This window comes from Sorex fumeus, unplaced genomic scaffold (genome assembly GCF_029834395.1).
Source record: "Sorex fumeus unplaced genomic scaffold, SorFum_2.1 ptg000265l, whole genome shotgun sequence".
Lineage (NCBI taxonomy): Eukaryota > Metazoa > Chordata > Mammalia > Eulipotyphla > Soricidae > Sorex > Sorex fumeus.
The window spans coordinates 29,681,653-29,705,898 of NW_026606322.1; the positions used below are offsets into that span (position 1 = coordinate 29,681,653).

General features: G+C 51.6%; 1 protein-coding gene across 3 annotated transcripts in view; it reads left to right on the forward strand.

The window, feature by feature from the left end:
- Positions 1 to 24,246, forward strand: part of TIAM1 (TIAM Rac1 associated GEF 1) — a 228,821-nt gene that overhangs the window by 149,542 nt on the left and 55,033 nt on the right. For all 3 annotated transcript variants that reach the window (XM_056109264.1, XM_056109265.1, XM_056109266.1), the window contains 3 exons: positions 4,632 to 4,713; positions 11,260 to 11,346; positions 18,304 to 18,528. In XM_056109264.1, the coding sequence (XP_055965239.1) occupies positions 4,632 to 4,713; positions 11,260 to 11,346; positions 18,304 to 18,528 (394 nt within the window). The remainder of the gene's footprint in view (positions 1 to 4,631; positions 4,714 to 11,259; positions 11,347 to 18,303; positions 18,529 to 24,246) is intronic.

A 24,246-nucleotide genomic window follows, 5' to 3' on the forward strand; every position in this document is an offset into this window, starting at 1 on the left:
CTGACCCGTCAGCCTTCCTGCTCACTCCTGGAGAGATTGCCGGCTGCCCTGGGACCCTCGTGGTGAACTGATTTTCTTCACCCGTGTCGTTGTGACACCCTGGGTGTCGGCAATTCTGTCCTATGTGACTTCCGACTCCCAGATGGTTGGCCCCTTCTGCTTTTTCTTTCCTTTTCGCTCATTGTCTCGTTCAGCTTCCTTTGGCCTTAGGGTCACACCCAGCAGTGCTCAGGAGTTACTTCTGTGGCTCTGTGCTCAGGGGTCTGTCCTGAAAGTGCTCAAGAGGGCATATGTGGTGCTGGGGGTTCCAGCCGCGGTTGGCAGCATACACAGCCAGTGCCTTTACCCCCGTAACTGTCTCTCCCACTTTTGTCAAATATTCCTGGGTAGCCAAGGTCAGTAGTTCTTAACGGAAATGGAGGTGAGGTGCTGAAAGATCTTTTGGTGGATCAGGCTAGGATGTTTATTCACTGGGGCAGATTCTCTTGCTTCTTCTTGATCTTGGTGCTCTGTGGTGTCTATCTTAGTGCCTCAGAGATACTGATTTGGCTCGTTAGCTGGTGGTGGGATTTAGTCCATGGCTAGATGACGGCTACAGTGTCACGATCTTCGGGGAACAAAAGCCAGCACAGTGTGTTTCTCTAAACGTGACAGGTAGGGGCCCGCGTAAGCACACTGCATCTATTTGTGCATGCAGCAAACATTTGTTTGCCTCCTGTTGGATGCCCTTCTGCTTTCTCTTTCCTTGGCACTATGATGCTCACAAAAAAAAGAAATGAAACAAATCAACCCTTTGACCGATCCTTAGGTTCATAGAGAAGAGCCAGGTACGGGGCGGAATGTCTTCTTAAGAGGTTGGACAATGGGGAAACTGTGTGATGGTCTGGGGGGGGATTTGGGTTTGGAACAAAAGTTCAGGCAGATAAAGAGAGCGAGAGGGAAGGTGGCTGGGTGAGCTGACACCCACGGGTGATGTTGGCCCTGGGAGGTGAGGGACGTGGGAGTGAGTCATAGGTGTTTTGGAGAGAGTGTTCGAGTGTTTCTGCAGAGGGCAGGGTGGGTGGAGGTTGTGAGTGTGTGTGTGAGTGTGTGTGGTATATGGGTATTTGTATATGTGTGTGTTGGGTGTTTATATACATGTCCGTGGTGTGTGTGTGTGTATGTGATATGTGGGATTTGTATATTTGTGTGTCTGTGCTTGATGTTTGTAAATGTGTCCATGGTCTGTGTTTGTGTGTGTGTGTCCATGTGTGTCTGTGCTGTGAGGATGTTTGTATATGTGTGCATGGTCTGTGTGTAATGTGTGGTATGCAGGTATTTGTTTATGTGTGCATGGTCTGTGTGTGTTCGTAGTCTATGTTGTAATTGTGTGTATTGTATGGTATGTGTGATGTGTGCATATGTGTTTGTGTAGGTGGTGTATATGATGTGTATATATGTCTGTTTGGGTCTTGTGTGTGTGTAGCTCTGTGTGTGGCTGCATTGTGTCTGTGTGTTGCATGTCTAAGATGTGCATTGTTTGTGCGAGATGTACGTTGTGTTTGTGTATCTGTGATTGTGTATGTGACGGGTGTATATATATATATTTGTAGGACTCTGGTGTGTTCGTCATGTGTATGTATATGTGTTTGCATTGTGTGGCATGTGTATGTGTCAAAGGTGTATATTGTGTGTTATTGTGTGTGTCTATATCTGTGTCTGGTGTGTGTATTGGTGTGTGTCTGTGAAGGCAGTGAGGCACTGTACAAGCCAAGGTGGGCCCAGGGAGAAGAAGAATCCCAGGACAGCACAGATGCGGCTGACTCGGGTTTTCACAGACTCGCTTTGCCCGTCTCATAGGCTCCCGGGGGCCTTAAGGCCTGGAGACAGCCTCGTGCTTCCTGCCAGTAGGTGATGCTGATGTGTCTGGGGGCTCCCACTGAGGACATGCTCAGAAATGATCGTGGTCCCCCCACGGAGAGCTCAAGGGCCTGGGTAATCCCATTACTAACTGCTGGATGGTCTTTTCATTTGGTTTTTGTAAAGAAGAAAAATGGGCATCACCACCGAATTAATAAAACAGGGGCACGTGTGCGAGGCTTGTGCCAGACATTTATGTAGAGCAAACATAGCTATAGCGTCTCCGCTTGCAGAGTGGTTGTCTTGAACTTATATATCTGAAAGTACGGCTCAGCCTTGAGATTTTTAGATGCTTTATGCTAAACAGTTTTAGATACTTTTAAAAAAATTTTACTAGCGAAACACCATGAGGTACAGTTGTAGACTTACATCAGTTTTAGATACTTTTTGCTAAACAGTTTTAATCTAAGCAGGCTCTTCAAGACCCCTGTCTACATTATCATAAGCTATGGCTCCACACCATTCAGATGTGTAGGTATCCAAGCTGGATGCGTGGAGAGGTCAGAGAGGAGGGCTTCCGGTGAAAGGACAGGAATTTGTCAGAAATTGGTGAATTAGTTTATTTCCACTAATTCTCTGGAAAGCCTTTGGTCACGTTTGCGTGAGGTTTAGAACAAGTAGTGCTATACTGCCACCTTGTGGATGTGCATGGTTCTCAAGGAAATTCTTAAAAATCGAACTTGGAAATTGAACCCTTAGAGCGTTTTATCAAACCTTCCATGGTGTTACCATCCATACCCCAAACTCGATTCTCTGCTTACGGTTCTTGGTTACTCTTCCTTTTTGTTTGTTTGTCGGAGGAGGGCCAAACCTGGTTACGCTCAAGGCTATTCCTGGCTCTGCACTCAGGGATCACTACTGGTAGTGCTCATGGGACCAAATGGGGTGCCAGGGCTCGAACCCGGGTCAGCTGCCTAGGTTTGGGATTCTCCTACCAGCCAGCTGCTCTGCGAAGGTCACGAGAGAGAAGTGTTCCTTCTTTCTTGCCTGCCGGGTGAGCTCAGGGTGGACAGCCGTGCATTTAGAAGAGGCAGGTTTGGAGAAACACCAAGATTTCTCATGGTTACCCAAGGGTGACTTTCTGACTTGGCCTGGAGCTCAGAAACAACGCTCACTCAGAAATTGAGCACCTATTTGTAGTTTCCAGGTGAATACCTGAACACAGTTGTTACTTTGGGAAGTTTTTTTTTGGGGGGGGGGTTCGAGGGAGGTGGCGAAGGGGTCGTATCTAGTGATGTCAGGGATTCCCTCCTGGCTGTGCACTCAGGAATTACCCCTGGCGGTGCTGGGAGGGACCGCTTAGGATGCCAGTGATCTATGGTCGACCGTGTGCAAGGCAAGTGCCTTACCTGCTGTACTGTCACTGTCAGTGTCCTCCCATTGTTCATTGATTTGCTCAAGCGGGCCCAGTAACATTGTGAGACTTGTTACTGTGTTTGGCATATTGAATACGTCTTGGGTAGCTTGCCAGGCTTTGCCGTGCAGGCAAGATACTCTTTGTAGCTTGCCGGGCTCTTCAAGAAGGGCGGAGGAATTAAAAGAGGAGGAATCAAACTCGGGTTGGCCCGATTGGCTGAGTGCAAGGCAAACACCCTACCCGCTGTGCTATTGCTCCAGCCCTATTGCTCTCCAAGCTCCTCCAGCTCTGTGCTTAAGGATTGCCTTTGGCAGTGCTCAAGAGACCATGTGGAAGCAGGAATTGAACCCTGAGTACACGGGGTGGGCTCAGCCCTTAGAAGTTGGGAAGTTTCATCATCACGGTGGTATCCTCCCCTTTCCGTGCCTTTGAAACTCCAATGAGAGGTCACCCCGGGCTCTGCCCATAGTAATTGTACTTGAAAAGTTCCTTTTCTCTGACTTTTTTTTTTTTTTTTGGATCACACCTGGCGATGCACAGGGGTTACTCCTGGCTCTGCACTCAGGAATTACTCCTGGCGATGCTCAGGGGACCATATGGGATGCTGGGAATCGAACCCAGGTTAGCTGTGTGCAAGGCAAATGCCCTGCCCACTGTGCTATCACTCCAGTCCCCTCTGACCTCTTTTTATTCTCCTCGTTTGTAAAATGGGCATCGTGATTCCCCAGCAGAGCGCCTGTGAGTTGACGGGGTCCTGGGAAAGCCTCTGTGAGTCAGTGCCTGCGTGATAATGACCATTCCCGATAACTCACTGAAATCACATCTTGATCAGGAGTTACCCAGATGTCTCTCCCTGTCCTGAGGCTGCCTGGAGCTTCTTGGGACATGTGTGTATTTGACTTTTTCTTGCAAATTTGGGGACAGTCCAATGACTCGACTGGACTTCCTCTTTTTGGTGGCTTCCCTGTTTCTTTGGCCTCAGCTAAGTGTACTGCCTGGAACCTCTCTGGGTGAAACTGGCAGGTGAGTGAAAGAGAAGGAATCCAATTGTTCTCTCCCCTTTTTATTCACAATCTCCTCTTGATGTTCATCATTCGTGTTGGTTTGCCTGCTTCTGGGTTTTGATATGACCGGGTGGGACCCACATGCCAAGCAATGCCAGGGAAGGATTTGGACACCAGCAACCGAACTCACTTCGAGACAGATCTGTTTCTCCTTTTTCCCTCAGGTGGGGGCGTGTGTTCAGTCAGAGGGAGGGGAGGTGACGGCCTTCAGCTTCCCAGCGGTGCAGAAATAAATGTGCAAAACGATGACGATTCCTAACAAGTCATTTTTAACGAGGTCCTAATTAGACTCCTCTCTCTGTTAATTTCAGCTGTACAAAGAAATTGAAATTTGTCCAAAAGTCACTCAGAACATCCAGATTGAGAAGTCAGACGCTGCCGGTGATAATTATGGTATGTTTTCCTTTGATCTTTGAATCCTTTCTTCCCCCAACGTGAAAGCCGTTCCTGTGTACACACACATGTGCTTGCCGTGCAGCGTGCTGCCTCGGGGGTCGGGTGAAAGCAAACGGTACATCTGGCCTCGATGCGGTGCTTAGTAGCCAGACTGACGGGTGGAGGGGGGATGTTGACCCGAGGTAAGACCACATTCGGGGGGCTGGAGCGATAGATAGCACAGCAGGTAGGGCATTTGCCTTGCACGTGGCCAACCCGGGTTCAATCCTTGGCATCCTATATGGTCCCCTGAGCACTGCCAGGAGAGATTCCTGAGCGCAGAGCCAGGAGTAACCCCTGAGCATCACCGAGTGTGACCCAAAAAGCAAAACGCAAAATAAAATAAAATAAAATAAAAAAAGACCACACACTCAGGCTTTAAGTTACTTTAATCGCTGACAGATGTTTGACTCCCATAAACAAGGAAAGGGATGGATCGGGAGTTGATTTGTATTTTTTTTTTTAATTTTTGTTCTTTGGGGAGGGTTGGAGCAATAGCATAGTGGGTAGGGTGTCTGCCTTGTGCACGACTGACCCGGGTTTGATTCCTCTGCCCCTCTCCAAGAGCACGGCACGCTACCGAGAGTGTCCTGCCCGCACGGCAGAACCTGGCAAGCTACCCGTGACGTATTCGATATGCCAAACACAGTAACAAGTCTCACAACGGAGACATTACTGGTGCCCGCTCGAACAAATAGATGAACAATGGGACGACAGTGACAGTGACAGTTCTTTGGGGTGGGGAACACCCAGAAGAGCTGAGGGGCTGCTTCCCCTCAGAGGGGATTGCACTTGGCAGTGTCCAGGGGACCATGTGGAAGCAGGAATTGAACCCTGAGTGCATGGGGTGGCCCCAGCCTTAGAGGGTTTTTTGGTTGTTGGGGGGTGTGCTGTTGGCAGTGCTCAGGGGTTTCCTCCTGGCTTTTTGCTCAGGAATCATTCCTGGAGGTTCTCAGGGGGTCCTAGGTGGTGTCAGGAAGCAGAGGTGGGTCAGCCACAGGATAGGCTAATGCCTGTATGTCTCCCCAGCCCTCAGAGCTATCTTCCTAGCGCCTTCTGTCAGGATGTGTCCTCAGGACAGGTGTATTATTCTCCCTTATCCCACCCAAAAAATGGGATATAAGAACTTGTTTTGCAGGAACCAGGGCGATAGTACAGTGGGTAGGGTGTTTGCCTTGTATGTGGCTGGCCCGGGTTCGATCCTCAGCCTCCCATGTGGTCCCCCGAGCACCACCAAGAGTAATGCCTGAGTGCAGAGCCAAGAGGAACCCCTGAGCATCGCTGGGGTGTGACCCAAAATGGAAAAAAACAAAAGAAACAGAAATGGAGTGATCCCTGAGTGCAGAGCCAGGAGGAAGCCCTGAACATCGCCAGGTGTGACACCCTTCCCTCCCCCCCCCCCTAAATAAAGGAGTGATTCCTGAGTGCAGAGTCAGGAGGGACCTCTGAGCATCACTGGGTGTGACCCAAAAATAAAAAAAAAACACTTATTTTGCTACTGTGTTGGGGGTTCTGAAGACTGAAGACCCTGAATTTGCTGGTACCTAAGAGGAGTCACAGGGCTCATATCTGACCCCCAGCATTGTATTCATAGCACAGGACAGTGTCTGGCCAAAACATACTCACAACAGGGATCAGAGAGCCAGGACAGCAGGGAGGGCACTTGACTGCACACGGCTGACCTGGGTCCAATCCCCAGCACCCCACAGGATTCCCTGCGTCCTGCCAAAAGTCCGCCCTGAGTATAGAGCCTCGGGGTAAGCTCTAACAATCTCCAAGTGTGGCCCCCAAACCAAACCAAAACAAAAACCTTACAAGCAACCCACCAGGCATCAGACAACCAGGACCTGTGAAATACTGTCACGCAGTAGCACCTGGAGACCCAGTGCCTGCCCATCGCCCAGCTGCTAAGAGTTAAGCTCCTATGAGCCCACCGACACCCTCCATTCCCTGAGACCAGCTCGGGGCTCAACTTCCAGGGAGTTCCCTCAGAGAGCTAGAGCACCTGCACCCTTTCCTAATGCTTAAGGGAGGTGGTGGTGGTTGGACCACACCAGGAAGTCCTCAGGGCTTCCTCCTGGCTCTGTGCTCAGGGATCAGTCACTCCTGGAGGTGCTCTGGAGGATTGGATATGGTGCCAGGGATCGAACTGGGGTCAGCCGCATTCAAGGCTGGCCACTTGCCCTGTGTACTCTCTCTCTCTCCCTGGGCCCTCTTTGAATGCTTTTTTGTTTGTTTGGGGGCCACATCCAGTTGTGCTTTGGGGTTACTCCTGGCTCTATGCTCAGGAGTTACTCCTCGTGGGCTCGGGCAACCCATTTGGGTTACTAGGGATCAAACCCAGGTTGGTGATATGCAAGCCTGGTCCCTGCCTGCCTTGCTCTTGCTCCAGCCCCATCTCTGAATACTTTTCAGTGAAGGCACTGCTGGGCTTTCAGATCCAGGAAGTTGCATTTCCACTTCAAAGGTCTTAGGCAGGCTACAGGCGTCAACCATGTATCTCCAGCCTCGCCCCTCAAACTACCTGATGGCAGGGCTGGAGTGATAGTACAGCAAGTAGGCATTTGCCTTGCATGCAGCCAACCTGGGTTCGATTCCCAGCATTGTATATGGTCCAGCCAGGAGTAATTCCTGAGTGCAGAGCCAGGAGCAACCCCTATGCATTGCCAGGTGAGACCCAAAAAGCAAAACAAAAAACAAAAACTATCTGATGTCAAGTAGCAGGGGTTTGATTCAGGGATTTATTTCCCCCCCATTTGTTTTGTTTTAATTTCTGGTCTGGAGAGTAGACCACTGTCACTGTCCTCCCGTTGTTCATTGATTTGCTCGAGCGGGCCCAGTAACGTCTCCATTGTGAGACTTGTTGTTACTGTGTTTGGCACATCGAATACGTCATGGGTAGCTTGCCAGGCTTTGCCCTGTGGGCAAGACACTCTCAGTAGCTTGCCAGGATCTCTGAGAGGGGTGGAGGAATCGAACTCGGGTCGGCCATGTTGGCTGCGTGCAAGGCAACTGCCCTACCTGCTGTGCTATCACTCCAGCCCAAGAGAGTAGACCATCATTGTTTTTTTTTATGAGCCACAGACACCCCCACCCCTAGTCCCCACCCCTGGCTGAAGGTTGAGACCTTTCTGGATCTTGGAAGCTCAGCACTTGGTGGCGATTACTGATTGCTGATTGCTGTCCAGTCAATAACAAACCATCTGTCTCATGCCTCGGGTCAGCATCTCCCTGAAAAGAACTAAAAAGAACTCACTTTCTCACAGCCCAGTTCCTCTTGGCCTCAGGTGCTCTGGCAGCTTACTGTTGGAGAAAGTTCAAGTCCCCAATTTTAATCTTTTGTCTGGGGGTGGTTTGGGCCATGCCCAGCAGTACTCAGGGCTTACTTCTGGTTCAGTGCTCAGGGATCACTGCCTGTGGTACTCGTGTTGGACCGGCAAGCGCCTTGATTCCTGGGCTTCCTTTCCAGCCCCCGAATCCCCCATCTGAAGGGTTCTGGTTCCTTCTAATCTCCCAGTTCCCTCAGCTTCTAAATTCAGCCCTTGGGGTGCCCTATTGGCCCGTCTCGGGGTGCAGCTTCCACTCTGTCTTGAGTCTCTTGGATTCTGGATGTGAAAATTCCTGGCATCCACCACCCCACCACCTCACAACCCCCAGCTGCCAGCCGGGTGCTGCCTCCTGTTTGAGAATCCTCTTGTGGGGGCAAATAGGACTACACTACTGGGTAGATAGAAGGAGGCCCGTTGAGTTTGAGTTTGTCTCTCAGTTCCTCTGTCCACTTCGGGTCTTGGACCTTGGGGACAGAAGTTGAGTTAGGCCGACTCAGCGAGAGAGCTAGACTGACAAGAAGTGGATCGTTGCAACCATGAGCACACTTATCCTCCGGGGGCTTCCCATACCCCCACCCAGGTCCAGAAATGCGTCATTCAGCGATTTCCTCGCTGTACTGGCGCCATACAGTGTCACTGACACAGAGCATCGGCCACACTGAGGCTGGAAGGACCAGTATAGGCCAGTCTGGGCCAGTATAGGCCAGCCTAGGCCAGTAGGTCAGTCTGGGCGGTATAGGCCAGTTTGGGCCAGACTAGACCAGTCAAGACCAGTCTGGGCCAGTGTGAGCCAGTCTATGCCAGTCTAGACTAGTCCAGACCATTCTGGGACTGTCAAGGGCAGTCTGCCATTGAGGCTGGATAGACCTTCCAGGCTGGATACACCAGTCGTAGAGGCTAGATACTCATACAGCCTTTGTTGGGGCATGGATTGTCCTTCACAGGGGGCTTAGCTCACCCCCACTTACCCCCACAGCGCCCCACCCCCGCCCCGCCATCATTGTGGTCTCTGTGCATGGTGACATGTCACAAGAACACTCTCAGTGACTTTCCACAGACACTGAGACAGCCATTAAGCCTCAGGTCCCGCGGCCCCACTTATGTCATTTTCTGCTTTTCCCTGTGCCAGAGATGCTGACTTTGAGAACCTTTAGCAGACATCATCTGTTCTCTGTCCTGTGGCCGTGGGCTGGGGGTTGGAGCAGGAGGGTTTTCTGGTGGTGCTCAGGCCTGTGCATTTGCCCTCTTGGTTTAGAATGAATCATTTCCTTCTCTTTCTACACTCGAGCCTGAGTTGGTGCTCTTGGTACCTCCTGGTTTTTGGGTTTCTTTTTTTTTTGGTACATAAAAACTTACTCATGTGGGAGCCAGAGCCCTAGTACAGCAGGGAGGGTGTTTGCTTTGCATACGAATGACCCCTGACCCGGTTCAATTCCCAGAATCCCATATAGTCCCCTGAGCACCGCTGGGAGTGATTCCTGAGTGCAGAGCCAGGAGGAACCCCTGATCATCAGTGGGTGTGACCCAAAACAAACAAAAAAGACCTGGAGGACAGAGACCTACCAAAGGGCACCAACATTAACTAGGCTTGCTATGCCCCCGAGCATGGTGAAGGTGGAGAAGAGGTGTTTTTTTTGTTTTTTGTTTTGGGTCACACCTGGGTTACTCCTGGCTCTACACTCAGAAATTACTCCTGGTAGTGCTCAGGGGACCATATGGGATGCTGGGAATCGAACCTGGGTTGGCCATGTGCAAGGCACACACCCTACCTGCTGTTCTATTGCTTCGGGCCCTCACGAGTAAGCTCTTATATACAAAAGAGAATTTACCAGGCCCTTTCCAGAAGCAGAGGAGGTGGCCAGGACTCACGGATACGCAGGGTCCCCACGCCCGAACTCCTCTGCCTTCTCTGTGACTTTGTCCCTGGAGGGACTTTAGCAGAGCCAGGATTAAGGAGCTGCTGAGCTCAGGCAACCCAGACAAGGAGGAGATAATAATCTTCTGATCAGACGCACTGGGTGGCGTGCTCCATCCCTGTGCAGTGGGGTTGGTAAAGTCAGGGCCACCCGTCCTGATTTACAGCACAGCAGAAAGTGGCATCCTCAGAGCAGGGCTGAGGATGTTGGCGCTCCCGGCCAACTGCTGCTGAGTGGAAGCGACGTGGCTGGAGCCAGAGGTTCTGTCGGGTGGTGTGGCGGCAACGGGACTGGAGAGATGATCTAGACAGATGGCACTTGCCTCGCACACAGCCAACCCGGCTGGAGCTTTGGCACTGCTGAGGGCTCCCTCCCACCTCCAGGACCACTTAGGAGCACCTAAGTACAGAGCCAGGAGTAGCCCCAGAGCCCATCTGGATGTGAGCCCCCCCCCAGTAATGAATAATTCTAAAAATTATAATTCAATAAATAAAGGTAAATGATGGCAATGACTAATATCTACAGCAAAACAGACTCATTTTATTTTCTCTGAATTCATCAGAAAGGCAGTCTGTAACTAGATGTAGTTAGTTATTTTTATTTTATTTTATTTTTACCAGCGGTGGAATCTTTTAGAGGCATTCAAAAATAGGGTGTTTTGTTGTTTTGTTTGTTTGTTTTCGGCGCCAGAGCAATAGTACAGCGGGTTGGGCTTTTGCCTTCCACGAGACCCACCTGGGTTCTATCCCTGGTGTCCCATATGGTCAGAAGGAAATATCATGTCTGCACCGCAGAGACTGGCAAGCTCCCCGCGGTGTATTCAATATGCTAAAAACAGTAACAACAAGTCTCACAATGGAGACGTTATCGGTGCCCTCTCGAGCAAGTCGATGAACAATGGGAGGACAGTGCCACACTGCTACTCTTCCTGAGGCCAGAGCTATGGTACAGGGATAGGATGTTTGCCTTGCGTGCGGCCAACCTGGGTTTGATCCAGGCATCACGCGTGGTCCCCTGAGCATCACCAGGGGTGATCCCTGAGAGCAGAGCCAAGAGTAACCCCTAAGCATTGCAGGGTGTGACCCAAAAAAAGCAAAAAATACCAAGGTATTTTTGGTAAAATAAGTCAGAACAGGGGAAGGAGCCGCTCTGAGCTTGAGCCCTAGAGACTTTGAGCGCTTGGTGTTCGTGGCATATCCTGCCTGGAGCTGGCCACAGCTGGAGCAAGTGACCCTGACCACTCTGTCCTGTGTCCTCAGGGTTCTCGCTGTCTTCTGTGGAGGAGGACGGGGTGCGCAGACTGTACGTGAACAGCGTCAAGGAAACGGGTTTAGCGTCTAAGAAAGGTAAGTCCTGGGTCTCCTGGCTGCAGGCGTCTCTTCCGAGCCCTTCTAGATCCTTCTAGTTGGGGGATGTGGAAGATGAGAAGAGGAGAAGCCTGGAACCTTGTCTTGTTGAAAACCCTCACAGTGGGGAGGGTGTTTGCCCTGTGCACAGCTGACGCGGGTTCGGTCCCCAACATCCCATAGGGTCCCCGAGGCTCCAGCCCTGAGCACTGCTAGGTGTGATTCCTGAGCACAGAGCTAAGGTCTGGGTGTGACCCCAAAATGAACCACAGAAAAATAGAAAAACCTCCCAGCAAATAGAAATGTTCTTCCCTTTATCCAGGCATGGGAGAATGCAGACTTGAGCCCCAGTTGGCGGGGTCCATGGGATGGTCCTTTCTCACCACCTTTCCGACTCTGTTCAGGGACTCTAAACCCTAGGGCGGTCTCTTGGAGTAGAATTTTCCAGAAGACCCTTTGGTGCTTTGGTCAGCTTGGGTCAAAGTTTGACTTGGGATCTTGTCTCAGGCAGTTATGGTCTGTGGCGCCCCCTGGTGGAGGAATCTTTGCAGCCGTGGAACCCCTGGGGCCGGTATCCCACCAGCTCAGGGGGGCAATTCCAGGGGACTCCGTGTCTGAGCACCCCTGCATCCCAGGGCTGTCTAGTTCAGGTGGGTCTCTGGAGGAAGCCCCCTAGACCCCCATTTGGTGCTCTCTCTACTTTTTTTCCCCCAACCTTGAGATACATACACAATTACAAAGTTGTTCATGCTTAGGTTTTCGGCATACAATGTTCCAACAACCCTCCCTTCACCAGTGTACATTTCCCATCACCAATGACCCAGTTCCCCTCCGGCCACCACCACCCTCAGCCTGCCTCTAAAGCAGGCATTTTTCCTCTCTCTCTCTCTCTCTCTCTCTCTCTGTCTCTCTCTGTCTCTCTCTCTGTCTCTCTGTCTCTCTCTGTCTGTCTCTCTGTCTCTGTCTCTGTCTCTCTCTCTTGCCTGCTCGCTCGCTTTCTTTGTCTCTGTCTCCTTTTGGGCATTATGGTTTACAATTATCCAATACCAATCAGATAAAGGGTTAAAATCCAAGATACATAAGGCACTGGTAGAATTTTACAAGAAAACAAACATCCAACCCCAACATATCGTGGGGAGGGGCAGGGGCCGGAACAATAGTACAGCAAGCAGATAGGGCGTTTACTTTGCATGCAGGCGACCCAGGTTTGATCCCCAGCATCCCATACGGTCCCCCAAGCACTGCCAGGAGTAACCTCTGAGCATCACTGGATGTGACCCAAAAAGCAGGAAAAAAAAATTGGGGAGAAGAAATGAACAGAAACTTCCTCAGAGAAGAAATATAAATGACCGAAAAGGCACATGACAAAATGCTCTACATCGCTAATCCTCAGGGAGCTCCAAATCCAAACAACTATGAGTTATCCTCTCACACCACAGAGCCTGGCCCGGATCCAAAGGAACCAGAATAACCGGTGCCGAGGTGCTTTCCCCTCTCAGAGGACCCTTCCAAGCCAGGGGTTCTGGCTTCTTTCTTTCATTTGCTGTATTTGTCCAACAAAACCCAGTTCGGGTGGCCGCAAGTGCCCAGTCCAGGGAGTGTCAGGTCCACTACTGGGAGAGCCCCCAGGAGGAGAGAAGAATTTCTCCTTCGCTCTGCCTGCCCGGGGTGGGCAGAGGGGTGACGGGGGACTCTGTGTCTAAACCTCTGCTCAGCTTAAACCTCAGCTCGCCTCAGCCGCTCCGCGTCCTGCCTCTCTGCATCAGCAACCCGCCTTCCTCTGCGTGTGGGGCTGCCTGTGAGAGCCCGGGTTCCTGGGCAGAGCTGCCCCTGCCCCCCAGCCCCTCTCCCCACTCGCCCCTGCTCCCTAGCCCAGCACGACTTCATTTCATTGTGTCCATCTGCAAAGGCCTGTTCGCAAACACAGTCTGGCCTTGGGATGCTCGTAGGCGATGCAAACATCACCCACCAGGCTGATCAAAAACCCGTGGGGTATGCAAAGGGGCCGGAAAGCCTGCTTCCTCCTGCCCCTGGGCTATGCTGACTTTCTATTTTTTTTAAAATTTTTTATTAGTGAAACACCATGTGGTACAGTTGTAGACTTACAAATTTTTGTGCTTGGGTTTCAATTATACAATGATTGAGTACCCATCCCTCCATCAATGCCCATTCTCCATCACCACTGATCCCAGTATCCCTCCCACTCCCCATCCCCCCATCCCACCCTGCCTCAGTGGCAGGAAATCCCCCTTGTTCTCTCTCTCCTGTGGTTTGCAAAAGAGGCATTGAGTGGCAATCCTGTTCGGTCTGTAGTCTACTTTCAGGATGCATCTCTCATCCTGGGAGGATCCTTTATTTGGTGCTCCCTTCTCTATCTGAGTGTGCTGACTTTCATCCAGGCCCAGGCCAGCTAGAGAGGCCAGCCAGGCGGAAGGCCCTTGCTCGGTTCCTTCGAAACCTCATGCTGCATCCTTCGCCTCCCCCACTATCAGCAGACCCAGCGCAGCGCCTGGGCTTAGCACATAGACAGTACAGGAGAGGGCGTTGGGGGGTGAGGGGCTGGAGGGGTGTGCAGGGCTGGGCTGGCTTCCTTGGCTGTTCAGGCTCTCCGGGCCCCAGGCTCAGGTCCACCGATCCGCTCAGCTCTGCAAAGGCTGACGGTTCTTTCCTCTGCACACCCCAAGGCTGATTTTTATCTCTCTCTGCCCCGGGGGTGGGGGAATCTTCGGGCCGTTCTCACTCACATCCTGTCTTCTTGGAATCCGAGGGCCCCCGTGTGCAAGAAAATAACAGACTTTTGCCCACACCCTTCCCCGGGCCCTGGGGAACAGAGTTCTCCCGGATACTAGAGGGCTGACCTCCGGCCCACCCCCTCCAGACCTGGCCTGTCGAGCGCTGGGGGTTCCCTGAAGGGTATGAGGGGTGCTGTTCGTTCAGCCCAGCTCATGGTCCCTGTGGTGTGCTCTCTGGTCTGGCCAGCTGCTGGGAAGATGTGTCTGAAGGTGACCTGTACTCTAACTCCCCCGTACCGTTTTGCCTCTTTGATAATCTGATCTTTTGCCTCTTTGATAATCTGATCCCTGGGGTTTCCTCACTTCCATGATGGGGGGCTAGGGGGAATACCCCATGGTGGCCAGAGATTACTCCTGATGAACTCGGGGGAACATATGGGGTGCCAGGGGTCGAACTAGGGCCTGCCAAGCACCCCTGCCCTCTTCACGGTGGCTCTGGGCCCCAGGTTCCACCTCTCTCTCACCACACTCAGCAGCTCCGGACCCTCTGATGACTCCCGAGAGGTCCCAGGCCAGCTGGGTCATCGCCCTCTGGACACATCTCTGGGACCATCAGCCAGAGTTGGGCATGGCCCAGAAACTGGGGTGGGGTGGGGGTGACCTCGGCCAGTGTTGGGTCATGAGGGCTCCGCTCAGCCGCTCAACTTTCTGCCTCTCTGCACCCGTGGCCCGCCTTCCTCTGCTTCCTCATCACGGCTCAGTTCTGTGCTGGCACTGCTCTGCCACCCTCTGCCTTCCTGGCCCCGGGCCTCGGGGACTGGGGGGCAGCAGTTGGCCAAGGCTCCATTCCCTGGGTCTTGCAGGGCTGCCCTGGCCTCTCGCAGCCCCTGCCTTCCCTGCTGCTGAGAGATTTTGACCTGGCCCAGCTGGGAAAGACCAAGCGCCTCTCCCTTCCTGAGCTGCAGAAGCCGGATTGATTTACTCCTGCGGACCCAGCCGGGCTCCTGCTCTCCACACCGGGCCCAGCACAAAGGCGAGGATTCAGGTTTACGGCATCTATGATGGGGAGAGGGGAGGCACGTTTGCAGGCAGCAGGTGGAAGAGAAAGAAGCAGAAACCGCTGAGCATGCGTGTTCCTTGCTTAGCAGGGTCAGCGCCATTTCCAGGGCTCTCCCGGCCCATTCTGTGGTCACAAGCCCAGTCCTGTCTCGGGCTGCTCTGCTGTTCGGGATGGAGACAGGGGGCCCAGTTCCCTTTGCCCCCTTATCCTCTGGGCCCTCTGGGTATCGTCACTTCCGTCTGTCTTCCTTCGTGCCTTCCAGCTGGGATGTTGGTCTCTGGGCTTCCGGCCGTCAGGAAGCCTGGTCTTCTTCTCTCAGGCCCCTCAGGGCCAGAGCATGAGTTCTGGGGCGCGCGCACTCTCGCTCTGGGGCCACTGTTCTAGTCGCCACCTCCTCCCGCTCCACCGGGCCATGTCAACTCGGGACTCAGGGCCGGAGAAAGCAAAGGCATTCAGACACGTGCCTTAGTCCCCAGCAACGCCAGGCCTTTGGGTCCTCATGCAGAACTGCCAGCCAAACTGACCGAGAATTGCCAGGGTGGACCCACATACCGCCAAGAACAAAAAGACACACACACACACACACACACACACACACACACATAAACACACGCATGCACACGCGCCCCGTGAGGCGGGCCACAGGTGCAGAGAGGCAGAAAGTTGAGCAGCTGAGCTGATACATGTGTGTATGTATCAAAAACAAAGCACAGCCCCTAGATTTTTTTTTTTAACTCTGGTCAGTTCTCTTGTTTCTTTTTTTTTTTCCTTTTTGGATTATGCCTGGCGATGCACAGGGCTTACTGTACCTGGCTTGTGCACTCAGGAATTACTCCTGGCAGTGCTTGGAGGACCATATGGGATGCTGGGAATCGAACCCGGGTCGGCCACGTGCAAGGCAAACGCCCTACCCACTGTGCTATTGCTCCAGACCCTGTTCTCTTGTTCCTTACGTTGCCTCTCTAGTAGCTAACCAAGTCCAAGAGAAAACTATGAAAAGCAAAAACAAGACCCAAGGCTGGTGAGAGAGTACAGTGGCTAGGGCACTTGCCTGGATTTGTTCCCCAGCACCTCCTGAGCACAGAACCAGGAGCAGTCCCTGAGCACTGCTGGGTGTGGCCCCCAAATAGAACAAAAGCAACCAACTACCTTTTCCATGTAGAAATGGCACACTCTCCTTTCCAAAGCTGTGAGACTCCAAATCTAAGAAAGTGAGTGGGGTTCGCTCCCTGGGCTTCCTCCCTCTAGTTGAGTTGCAGGGATGAGTTCTAGGGTCTCTTCCGTTGCCTTCCCACTCGTGCTGGGTCCGGAAGGGTTTTACAATAGGAAACAGATTTCGGAATTGTTTGGCTCAGGGTGAAGAGGATTGGATGGGGTGTGACTCAGTGAAGGAGCGGTGTGTGTGTGTGTGTGTGTGTGTGTGTGTGTGTATATGTATGTATGTGCATGTGTCTGTGTGTGTGTCTGTCTGTATGGATATGTGTGTGCGTATGTGCTTATGGTGTGTATGTGTGTGTATGTGCGTGTCTGTGTATGTGTGTATGCGTGTCTATGTGTGCCTGTGTGTGTATCTGTGTGTACGTTTGTATGCCTGTGTATATGCGTGTCTGTGTGTGCATGTGTGTGTACCTATGTGTGTATGTATGTGCTTGTGTCTGTATATGTGTATGTATCTATCTGTATGTGTGTATGTATGTGTGTATCTCTGTGTGTATGTGAGTGTATCTGTGTGTTTGTGGATCTGTGTGTTTGTGGATCTGTGTTATGTGTGTCTGTGTTTGTGTGTGCATGTGTATATGTGTATTTATGTGTGTGTCTGTGTGTATAGTGCATGTGTCTGTGTGTATGTGTGTCTATGTATGTGTATCTGTGTATGTACGTGTGTCTGTGTGTGTTTGTGGATCTGTGTATGTGTGTCTGTGTGTGTTTATGTGTGGATGTGTATGGATATGTGTGTCTGTGTTTGTGTGTGGATGTGCATGTGTCTGTATATGTGTGTGTGTGTGTGTGTTTGTATGTCTCTGAGGGAGTGAGACTGTGGAATCAGAGGCGGCTTCTCTTTTCTGCCTGCCGTCCTTCCAACTCCCACTTCCTCCTTCATCTTTGGTTCCCCACACACGGCACCACAGCATCGTGCTCCAAAACCAGACCCAGCCTCCTTCCCCATTCTTAGAGCTGCGGGGAAACTGTATTTCCTGTCAGGTCTTTCCCTCACTGCTCCCTTCTGCAATGTTCTTTTAAGGCTGTTCTTTTAAGGCTGGCCTGTCCTCCCCCAACCATCATCCGACATCCTAAATTGGCTTTGCTCAGGAATTTTCCTCAGGTTACCTAACTTTGGAGATTCCCCTTAGCTTGCTTATCAGCGTTTCAGGGGGGAAGCTTCCCAAAACATAAATATCCAGATCCTGATGGCTGACCAAAAAAAGGACGAAGAAGATCAGAAAAAAGAAAAAAGAAAGTCAGGTTTGGTTCTGTGGTCTGTAAACACAAGCCATGACAACCTTCTTTGATAGCAGCAACCGGAAGTTTCATTACAGTTTGGGTGATTTTGCTTGGGCCACCCAGTGGTGCTCGAGAACAGCGGGGCTAATCCGGGCTCGCACCCAGGGCCTTGCACATGCCCATCTAGTGCACCATCTCCCGGTTCCCAAGTCCTTGCACCTGGTTCCATCGAGCTGATCATAGCCATTAGCTGGCTGGATTGCACATATTTATTTACTGCAGGCATCAGAGGGCATTTTCTTTTTTTGGGGGGGGAGGTCACACCCAGTGATGCTCAGGGGTTACTCCTGACTCCGTGCTCAGGAATTTCTCCTCGCGATGGTGGGGGGACCATATGGGATGCCGGGGACCGAACCCAGGTCGGCTGCGTGCAAGGCAAACGCCCTCCCCACTGTGCTATCGCTCCAGCCTCCGAGTTGTCTGGTGATGGACAGTTGCACAGGGAACGAAGCAGATGCTGGGAACCCTGGGCTCAGGCAGGAGCTCAGGTGTTCTGTCAGGCGAGCTGTGACGTCCCTGTCTAGAACTTTCTGAAAACCACAGAGTCATCTCTTTTCGTGCTGGCCGCTGCACCTGCTGGGGACCCGCCACCCCGGGTGCCCTTTAGCCTCGGCGTGGGTGTCTTGGTGCTCTTGGAAACCTTCCCCCTGTCACCCCTCGCAGGCCTGAAGGCGGGCGATGAGATTCTCGAGATCAATAACCGGCCCGCCGGCAGCCTCAACTCGTCGGCGCTCAAAGACTGCCTCTCACAGCCAGCGCTGGGCCTCCTGGTGAGGACCTACCCCCCGCCCGAGGGGGCAGCGGCTCTTCTGGACAGCCCGCCCCACCGCGTGGACAGCACCACAGACCCGGGCGACAGTCCCCTGGCCCTGCTGGCCAGCAACCCAGGTAGGACCCTGCCCGGTGCCCGGGGGAGCCCAGGGGTCTCCTACAAGACCCCCCCCCTTTCTCCCCAACCCACAAACCTGTGCATTGCTTGTCTATTTCCTGTCTCTTGTCTGTTTCTTGCATCTGGTCTATTTCCTGCATCTCAGTGGATCTCTAGCCCTTCCTGGGTCTGGCTGGCAATGGCAGCAAAGATCTAGAGTCTGCAAGTTTCTGTAAAAAAAATTGCAAAGGGGTCCAACCGGGACCTTTGTGCTTGGGCATCGCGGTTTTCTGCTCTTAAATCTACCTGAGCCTCCTGGAAAGTTCCAGGCTGCCCGCCACTTGCCAGCTTGGAGGCAGACCACAGGCAAGAGGTGGCTGTCTCCAGGTGCTGAGCAAGGCGGGGAGAAGTCTTAGGTTTCTTCCGGGGGGTGGGGAGCGTTGCTCACCTGTGTGTCCCCCCCCTCCGGTCCTCATCACCCCCAGAACCCAGCCTGACTTCCTGCCCACAGGACAGGCGTGGAGAAGGCAGCTGGCGCTCACTTCTACCCCAGTCTCCTTTTCTGCTTTTCTTTTTCTTTTTAAAAATTTTTTTTTTAATTTTATAAGGTGGTTCACAATATTTGATGACATTTAATGTTCAAACACCAGTCCCACCACCAAATTTGGGATGTTTCCATCCCAAGCCTCAATCCCTGTCCCAAAGCACAACCAGAAGAATATATTTTGTATTGTCTGTTGTGGAAAGCCGCTGGAAATGCTACAAAAAGTATCCATACAGGAGACAGTGTGAAGTTTGTCCAATTTTGGCAGAAACCATTAAGACATTCTTTAGAATATAACTAACATATTGTTAAAGGTTGAGTGATGTGTATGAGCTTTCATATATAGCACAGCGGTAGGGCATTTGCTTTGCATGCACCCAGCCCAGCCAAGCCGGGTTCGATTCCTCCGCCCCTCTCGCAGAGCCCAGCAAGCTACCCAGAGTATCTTGCCCCCAAGGCAAAGCCTGGCAAGCTACCCGTGATGTATTCGATATGCCAAACACAGTAAGAACAAGTCTCAAAATGAAGACGTTACTGGGCCTGCTTGAGCAAATCGATGAACAACGGGAGGGCAGTGCAGTGCATATATATATGTATATATATCTGAAACTATGTGTATATGCATATATATGTACATTTATATATGTATTTCCCTCTGTGATTTGTTGCCTACTATTTGAACCCAATCAAATGTGATGTGGTACTCTTGGAGAATGAGTAGGGAGTGTCTTATGATGTGTCCAGGAATAGGTTCCCTCATGGGTGAAGTTCAGGCCGAGCGTGTGGGGAGCAGCCTTGAGTGTGGCAGCGGTTGGGTTCTGGAGGTTTTTGGCTGCCGGGGTCGGGTCCCTTGGGGCCGGGAGGCTCTGGGGCGCCCCGAGTGAAACAGCCTGGCATGGAGTCCAGTGGCACGACTATCCTTCCTCCTTTTCTGCTTTTCTCTCGGGAGTCTTCAACCTGCGTCCTAAGTAACGCCTTGCTCATTCTCACCTCCCAGACTCTGCACTTTCTCCCTCCTGCATTCTGCTGCTCTTGTGCAAGAAGTCATCTGTTTTGTGACTTGATTATTTTTGTTGTTTGAGAGGAGGCACACCTGGCGGTGCTCCCAGGGCCCCCTCCCAGGTGCAGTGCTCAGAGGACCCTGGATGGTTCCCCGGATGAGACCCCAGGCTGTCTCACGAGAGGCATGAACTCCAGCCCTTGGGAGAATTGGTGGGCCCCGCTCCAAACTCAAACTCAGAATCAGCCAGTAAGCCACAGGAAGCTGCTTGCCGGCCTCCCTCCCCCTGGGCTGACCTGAGAGTCCCCCTTGGCGCCCCCCATGGGAGCACAAGGGTCCCGCCAAGACATTGTGGCTGACCCCGTTGAAAGCAGCTTCCATGCTGGTCCTCCCTCTCCTGAGACTGATCCTCTGGGGCCGGCTCCTGTTCTCTACCTGTGGCCAGCTGGCCGGCCAGGGGGTGGGGGCTTTCAGATTTACTCTCACCTATGTCTCTTTGACTTGCTCCCAGAGTTGGGGTCGATTTAATGAGTGGGGGTTAGAGATTTGTTTCTGAAACTTGGCAAAAGGGGCCAGAGTGATAGATAGCACAGCGGGGAGGGTGTTTGCTCTGCACTCGGCCAAACCGGGTTCGATCCCCGACATCCCATATGGTCTCCCAGGCATGGCCAGGAGTAATTCCTGGGTGCAGAGCATTGCTGGGTACGACCTCCCTTCAAAAAAAAAAAAGAAAAGAAAAAAGAAAACTTTTATGGTTCCTCATCCCATACGATCCCTCGAACCCTGCTAGAAGTGATCTCTGAGCGCAGAGCCAGGAGTAAGCTCTGAGCGCTACTGAGTGTGGCCCAGAAATGAGGAAAAATAAGAAATAACAACAACAAAAGTCTTCTGTTGCAAAATCAGTGTGCAGACCTTCTGAGTATTCTTGCTGTGCTGTTAATTGTTTTTTATTTTTATTTGCGGGTTACTTTCAGTTCACTGCTCTCGGTGGGGACTTCCTGGCAGTGCGTGGGGGATCATGGCACACCAGGGATGGAACCCGGCCTGTGTTCCAGCCACCGAGCTCTCTCCCTCTCCCCTTCCCTCCCCCCACTCCTCTTTCCTCGCTGCCCTCAGCCCTCAGCCCACCCCACTGTTGGATTTAATACCCTTCAGAAACTTGGTTTCACAAGTTGCCATCTTTGTTTTTTTCTTCTCTTTTCTTTTCCTTTCTTTTTTTTTTTTTTGACCACTGGCTCTCTCATGAGTAATCATGCAAATTGAGGTGTCAAAAATCAATTTCACTTAATTTCTGTTGACTTTCTCGCTTCCTTATGTCATTGTGGTTCTCAGCCGCCAAGCAAATGATAGAACAGATTCATGGTGCAGTTGAGAATGGAGACCCTGAAGTCTGTTGCTTCCTCCTGTGACCACAAGGTGGCAGGCTCGGTCCCAGAAAATAAGGTTTATAGCCCGTTTCTGTCCTGGGACTTAGGTGGGCCACTGTGTGTGTGTGTGTGTGTGTGTGTGTGTGTGTGTGTGTGTGTGTGTGTCTATGTGTGGTGTTTCCTTTTCTTTCCTGGGGTGCATTGGATTGAAACCAGGACCTCACATATGCTCTACCCCTGAGCCTCATCCCAAGTGTTGTTAGATGACACCGAGGCTTTTTTTCAACCCTTTTCACTCACCGGGGAAACGCAGCAGGGCAAACACTGCCAGAAACAGCCTGGATTCTTCACGCGGTTGATTTTGGATTCATTTCTCAGTTGTGGAGAATTTAGGAACCGTTCACTGTTACCAACTTTCCCGTGACTCCCTCTCTCCGTTCAGTGATGTCACCCCATGTGGGATTGCCACCCACAGGTATTTTTGTTTTGTTTTCGACAGGTACCGTTTCTTTAAAATCATCCTTGTGTTTCATGGTTTTATGGGCACTTGGGTTGTCCCAGTTCTTGTCAAAAACTTCTTGAGGATCTGACATTACACATTCTTCTTGCAATTGCTTGTGTGTTTCCAGTTTATTTTCTATTCTAGACAGTTTTGGTTTTTGTTTTCGTTTTTTTTTTTTCTTTTTAGAGTTCTCTGTTCAGAATTTACTTTTAACTGGTCCTGTGGATTAACATCTTTCCAACTTCAAGTATGAGTTTTCTTGGTTTTCTAAGATTTGGTGACCCACAATTTTTTTTATTTTGCTTTTGGGGTCACACCTGGTGTTGCACAGGAGTTACTCCTGGCTCATGCATTCAGGAATTACTCCTGGAGGTGCTCCGGGGACCATATGGGGTGCTGGGAATTGAACCTGGGTCGGCCGCATGCAAGGCAAAACACCCTACCTGCTGTGCTATTGCTCCAGCCCCGACCCATAATTTTAAAAATCTAGGCATAGGATTAATGAAAGGGTTCATCAGGTCTGGTTATAAAGAACACTATATATTGAACTTTTTTTTTTTTTTTTTTTGGTTTTGGTTTTTGGTTTCTGGGCCACCCCTGGTGGATGCTCAGGGATACAGCTGTTTTCAGGAGGACCCTGTGCACTGCTATCCAGCTCTGAACCAGGGTCGGTCCCGTGCAGGTTCAGCCTCGTACCCCAACCTAGCTGTCTGGTGTCTGGACTTGGCTTGGATGGTTTCTCCCACTTGCCCTCCTGTGGGTTAATCAGAAAGCAGCAGCTGAGGTGTTTGGCAGGCCAGCACCTGCGGCCCAGCTCAGCCCAGTGCCCGTCTCTGTAAATGATGCATCTTTGGAACAGGTTCACACCCGTGGACACCCAGGGCCGGGCAATGCTGAGGTCTTGTGACAAGGTGTGTGGTTGGCAAAGCCAAAAATAGGGATCCTCCGGCCCTGGAGAGCTGACGTTTGCTGATCCCCGAGGTGAAGGGCAGCTGAAGTTCTGACAGTTTATTCTCAGAAAGACGGTCAGCACCAGGGAGGGGGGCGCTGGGCACTGAGATCTGTTTGTGTGTCCACAGTCTCTGGAATGTGACTGCCGTTCCGCAGATAGCGCGCCCGCTAATCATCCTACATGACCTGACATACATTGCAGATCTCTGTAATCTATTTCTTTCAAATACTTTCATGTGTTCGCATGCGTCTTTCAAGTTTAAAAAGAGTGTGTGTGTGTGGGGGGGGGAGGTTTATTTATTTATTTCTTTGGTTCTGGGACCACATTTAGCAGGGCTTACTCCTGACTCAGTGCTTAGGGATCACTCCTGGCAGGCCTCAGGGGACCCTACGTGGTGTTGGGGATTTAACCAGGATTGGGAAGACAATGTTAAACAAGCGCCTTAACCCCTGGATATCTCTCTGGCCCCCAAAGAGAAAACTTTCTGTTATTTTTCTGGTTTGTTTTGGGGGCCTTTGGCCGAGATGCACATGGATGGAGCCAAGGGAAAGTCAATTCCTCCGCCCCTCTCAGAGAGCCGGCAAGCTAATACCGAGAGTATCTCACCCGCACGGCAAAGCCTGGCAAGCTCCCTGTGATGTATTTGATATGCCAAACACAGTAACAACAAGTCTCACGATGGAGACGTTACTGGCCCCGCTCAAGCAAATCGATGAACAGTGGGAGGACCGTGACAGTGACAGTTTTGGGGGCCATACACAGAAGTGCTCAGGGCTCAGTCCTGGTTCTGTGTTCAGGGTTCATTCCTGGCGGGGAAGAAAACGTTTTTAAAACTCTTCCCCCCTCGGGGCTGGAGTGATAGCACAGTGGGTAGGGTGTTTGCCTTGCACACAGTCAACCCTGGTTCGATTCCCAGCATCCCATGTGGTCCTCTGAGCACTGCCAGGAGTAATTCCCGAGTGTAGAGCCAGGAGTAACCCCTGAGCATGGTCCCGTGTGACCAAAAACAAAAAAAGAAAACAAAAACCAAAGTTCCCCCTCACCTCCATTGTGTTTGAGATAAATTGAGAGGGTTGTGGTCACACATTGTTGTCAGTTAGGGTATGCTGGAGGGCTCCTGGGTTTGTGGATTCCTCTAGAATCCGAGATAGGGATCAAACTCAGACTCCAGACGCAAAAAGCAGGACACGGGGCCATTCCAGCCAGCTTCAGGGCACCGCCTCATCTGTACATGAAAAATGTATCTGTAGGCAGGGAATTTTAGAAACAACTCTCTCTCTCTCTCTCTCTCTCTCTCTCTCTCTCTCTCTCCCTCCCTCCCTCCTCCTCCCCTTTCCTCCCTCCTCCTCCCCTTTCCTCCCTCCTCCTCCCCT